Consider the following 5,259-nt stretch of genomic DNA (forward strand, 5'->3'; position numbering starts at 1 on the left):
TCCCCTTCCGTCGAATCAATAAATTTGGGTTGAATACTCTACCCTCGAAAACTGTTGCGTTCCCCTATACTTGTTGGTCATCACCTCTCCGGGGAGTGCTCGCCCGACGTGAGCGTGGTCGCGCCTTCCACGCCTGCGCCCGCGCCCATCTACCTCAACGCCACCCCGGTGGCAGGTGGCTTGTCATCCAGCGGCGCGAGGAAACGCGCGCGGCAGACACCGGCCGGCGTGCTCCCGGATGCCCGCAACCTGTTCGTGGGATGCCGTCCGCCGTCGACGAGGACTACATGCAAAACCTCATCTTCGAGGGCGGTGCGCCGGCCGCTGGCTACGATCCCGACGAGACACAAAGCCAGGACGGCCGCTGGCTATGATCTCGATCAGGCGGCCTTCATGAGTGATCAGGTCGGCATCGACCTGGACGGCTTCCCACTCGACCATGAGTTCCCGGACGACTACGGGCTAGAGAAAGAGGACGAGTGCGACATCGAAGTGGAGCCTTTGTTCGAGGACGAGCTCGCCAACCAAGCCGCCGGTCCTAAGCCGAAGCGCAAGAGCAAGCACACGAAGGCATACACGGCAGCCGAGGACAACCTTCTTTGCGAGTGTTGGCGAGACATTGGACAAGACCCCAAGACGGGCACCGAGCAAAAACATTCAACCTTTTGGATTCGTGTCCACCGAGAGTCTCATGAGCGCAAGAAGTTTCCGCCTTACCAATTTGAGAGCACGCGCGGGTTCGAGAAGATGCAGGCCGACATGCTCAAGTTCGACGACAAGTGATCTATGGCGGCGAGCGCCATCTTTTCTGTATGCCGGCAGGTGTACTGTCATGACCACGGGAGCCGCGATGGCGTGGTCGAACTCAAGTCCCAACCTTTTTTTGTGTGCTGGCATGTGTGCCGGCCGGCTGGCGAGTGCGCTAGCATGAACTGTGGTGATATTTTCTGAAGCCGGCATTGTATGCCGATGCTGGCATGGTGCCGGCATGAGACATGGCCGCTGGCATGATCGGTTGCGGACCTTTTTTAAAAAAAGTTGAGTGCGGACATGAAATGGATCGGCGCGTTGGGCGCACTGCCGGCCCAAATGAAAAACTGAGCGGACGCCGGACGGGCGGCCGACCCAAACGGACAAATGCGCCGTCTGTTTGGGTCGGCCCGTTGAAGTTGCTCTGAGGAATATATACAAGTAGAATCATATTCAGCACATATTCAATCTCAGATTATATTTCCCCTCCGAGATGAGCCGACAAGGCCTTTCGGCTAGGACTTTCATACTCCGTAATATGGCACTTTGGCCATATTTGCATCCACCAGATCTGACATACTCCATATCATAAAGAAATGAACACGAGGAACTCGCGCTGCTCTTTTCTAATAACCACTTACTACAAATAGGAGAGCAACGGTTGAGTCGTCAGCGTCCAATGCCGTCATACTATACGTTGGCCCTTGCATGGCTCATGAATCATGGATTCAGCAAGACACCTGAAAGGCATCTGTATAATTGTTATCAAGCATAAATTTATGCCACTCCTCGCCCAATCATGAGTTCATGACTATAAATAGGACCCATGTCCAGCTGGTTTGCTTCACACCATCACTCACTAGCACTGGATGCATGCAACACACTGCACCGCAGCGCGCGCACACCATGGATCTACTCCTGCCACTCGTCTCGCTTCTTCTGGTGAGTGCATACGGCACACTCTCATCAGATATTTCTGTCCACACACGAATTGCATACCTATGTACGTCGTGTGTGTGTGCAACTTGTAACAGTCGTTCGTTTATTTGTTGTGATGCACCCAGATTACTGGAGGAGGCAGTCATCATGTGAGCTTCGCCAATGCGGCCACGACGAACTCGGTGACGCCGAGGGCGTACTGGGAGGCGGTGCTTCCCAGAACTCCAAAGCCCCCAGCCGTCAGCGACCTGTTAGTCCAACAAGAAGGTCTCTCTCTCTCTCTCTCTCTCTCTCTCTCTCTCTCTCTCTCTCTCTCTCTCTCTCTCTCTCTCTCTCTCTCTCTCCAAAACATATGGCATAGCATGGCAGCCATGCACGTCAGTTAAAACAGTAAATAAACTAAACTCGTAGACCTGATTTCAATCGTGGCTTGATAATTGGTCTGAAGCTGCCTGTGTAAATCGAATATAGTTGAAAAGTAAAAGGTAAACTTTTTTGGGGGGAAATGGGAAATCGATAAAACTAAACATAACTTTTAATAGAGACCGGATATTCAACAACAGATTAGGTTTAAATGTAGCCTGTCATCCACAGCATAAACGATTTGTTTGTGTCTATGCATACCGCAAACACGAGTCTGGTTTGTTTCGTTGTTGTGATAGATGACTCTGGTGTTCAGAGGTCTAATATTCAGAGGGGCAACCTAGTGTCAAAAATGATCTTACATTTTGAGACGGAGGGACTAGTATTTAGCATAGTCTATCTGTAGATTTTTTTATTCGTTGTCTTTGCATGCATGCATCACCCCGTTCAATTTGATTTCATGTGACTTGTGGTTTATCACAGTTGACCTACTAATAAGTCTATCAACATGGTTGCCGCATGTGAATTCAGTGCGTGCCTCTCTAGACGATGTTGACCTCAAGTTTGTCAAAGGACTACGAAAAATTGGACCATATTATAAGAAACTCAAGTCAGAAGTTGATCAAGGGGAAGAACATAGTCATACTGCATCACATGCTGAACATAATTTAAAGGAGGTCTCCTTGTCGTATGAATCAAAAGATGGAGACAATTTAAAGGAGGTCTCCGTGTCATATGGGGCAAAAGTTGGAGAGAGACCGAAAAAAGTCTCGGTTTCTTATGGGGTAGGTGCCAAAGATGTTCCAAAGAGAGACTTCGTTGCACAAGAAGGAGATGTGAAGGAGGTTTCTCTGTCATATGGATCAAAAGGTGGAAATAATTTAAAGGAAGTATCTGTGTCACATGGATCAAAAGATAGAGACTTTGTGGCACAAGAAGGAGATCTAAAAGAAGTCTCAGTGTCATATGGGTTAGATGAAGGAAAAAATGAACATATTGAAGTCTTGAATCAAGGTGAAGATGATCCACATAGACTTACAATGTCATATAAGCCAGAACAAGAAGATGATCCCAATAAAGCTACAATGACATATAGGTCAGAACAAGAAGAAGATCCACATAAAGTCACAATGTCATATAGGTCAGAACAAGAAGATGATCCCAATAAAGTTACAATGTCATATAGGTCAGAACAAGAGGAAGATCCACATAAAGTCACAATGTCATATGGGTCGGAACAAGAAGATGATCCCAATAAAGTTACAATGACATATAGGTCAGAACAAGAAGAAGATCCACATAAAGTTACAATGTCATATGGGTCGAAACAAGAAGATGATCCCAATAAAGCTACGATGACATATAGGTCAGAACAAGAAGAAGAAGATCCACATAAAGTTACAATGTCATACCGGTCAAACCACGAAGAGTATACAAATAAACTTACAATGACATATGGGTCAAAAGATGAAGTGGATCCAGACAAAGCTACAATGTCATATAGCTCGGAGCATGAAAATGACCTAAAGACCGTTTCTACGGGGCATATGGCACACATAGAAGGTAAAGAGAAAGCTCAACTTATGAAGAAAGTGCATTTTTAGAATTTCCATGTTAATTTACTCTTTTCATGCGATGATAAATATCCAGAAAACAGAGCTAGTTATTTGATTAAATATCATTTCTCAAATGATTTTTTTACTATCGCGCGTGTTTCAAGTAACAGGAAAGGCGATCCACCATGTTGACTCTCATAGCCACAAGAACGAAAGACACGCAGATGTTTTCTTCTTCCGCGACATGCTGCGGCCAGGGTCAATGATCACCCCAACCATCCCGCCGACCAACTCCTTGCCGACGCTTCTTCCCCGCCACGTCGCCGACTCCCTTCCATTCTCTGCCAAGCGCCTCTGGGACATCGTCGCGATGTTTGCCCCAAGGTCCCTTGGGATGATTAGAGACATTCGGTGGACGCTGGACACCTGCGAGCACCCACGGACGCTCCCCGGTGAAAAAGCAGGATGCTCCACCTCCCTCGAGTCCCTCGGCGAGCTCACGACGTCCCTTCTCGGAACGTCCAACGTTCGTGCGTTCTCCGCCGCCAATCTTCCCGTGGAAGCCCCGGGCACGCTGGCGCTGCGGGGGAGGTACAACGTGACGGCTGCCCGAAGGCTCTCCAAGTCATCGGAGATCGTGACCTGCCACGACTTGAAGTACCCGTATGCGGTGTACTACTGCCACACATCCAACCCCACCGCCGCGTACGCGGTGACGATGGAGAGCATGGAAAGGGGCGCGGCGCCGGCGACGATGGAAGCGCTGGCCGTGTGCCACCTCGACACGTCGCAGTGGAGCCTGAAGCACCCGTTCTTTGCGCTGCACAACGTTAAGCCAGGGGATGTCGCTGTGTGCCACTTCCTCACCAAGCTAAGCGTCGTTTGGGTGCAGGCCGGCGAGCCCGGAAACGCACATGCGGTGGCCCGGTAGGCTGGAAAGCACGTGTGTGTGCCGGGATGTGTGAGATGCGGTGCATTCATGAAATGGACGGTTCCAAGTGCATGCATCGAGGTTGTACTAAATAAATGTGTGCTTGCTGTGCAGTGTTTTGGTGACTTTGATGTTAATTTTGGGGTCACTTTCCATTTAAGGATACTCTCAATGCATTATATCTTAAGTTATACTCCCTCCATCCCGAATTACTTGTCGCAGAATGAAGATATATCTCTTTTGGCGACAAATAATTCCGAACGGACTATACTTTAAATATATACTTAGATCCCTCGCAAAAAATATACACTAGATGTACCTCCAATGGATTATATCTTATTGTCGTATCTAAATGGGCTCCCATTTAATGTGCTTCGTGAGAGAAAATATATGAGTTGTCTTGATTTTTATGCTAAGAGCTATGATATGACAACTCTGTATCTTCTCATTAAATAAAGTGTCATACCAGATTTTTGTATAGGTGTCATGCTTAAGATATAGTCCTACGTGAAGCATTGATACTGCCGTACGCTCATTTTAAAATTTCTAAATTAATGGTTATCTTCCTAGTGGCGGAGCTTAGTGTAGACCAACAGAGGCCCTGCCCCCCCCCCCCCCCCCCCCCAATTTGTGCATTCACTGAAGAAAATGCTAGACTTTAGGAGTAACTAGTGTTTCAACTAGAGATTAACCCCTTCTTTCCTACTAATTTGCCCCCCT

General features: G+C 48.0%; 1 protein-coding gene across 4 annotated transcripts; it reads left to right on the forward strand.

Annotated features, from left to right (window-relative positions):
* The first annotated feature begins 1,430 nt into the window (after positions 1-1,430).
* Positions 1,431-4,699, forward strand: LOC109752134 (uncharacterized). Of its 4 annotated transcripts, none has more exons than XM_045231071.2 (4): positions 1,431-1,692; positions 1,815-1,956; positions 2,536-3,615; positions 3,773-4,699. In XM_045231071.2, exons 1-4 carry the CDS (start codon positions 1,558-1,560, stop codon positions 4,537-4,539), a joined length of 2,124 nt encoding a protein of 707 aa, XP_045087006.1. In that variant the 5' UTR covers positions 1,431-1,557; the 3' UTR covers positions 4,540-4,699. The 4 variants fall into 4 exon arrangements, with proteins under 4 accessions (XP_045087006.1, XP_045087007.2, XP_045087008.1 ...); XM_045231072.2 differs by having other exon boundaries at positions 3,779-4,699; XM_045231073.2 differs by having other exon boundaries at positions 2,584-3,615.
* The last annotated feature ends 560 nt before the right edge of the window (positions 4,700-5,259 follow it).

Source organism: Aegilops tauschii, chromosome 7, assembly GCF_002575655.3.
Source record: "Aegilops tauschii subsp. strangulata cultivar AL8/78 chromosome 7, Aet v6.0, whole genome shotgun sequence".
Classification (NCBI taxonomy): Eukaryota; Viridiplantae; Streptophyta; class Magnoliopsida; order Poales; family Poaceae; genus Aegilops; species Aegilops tauschii.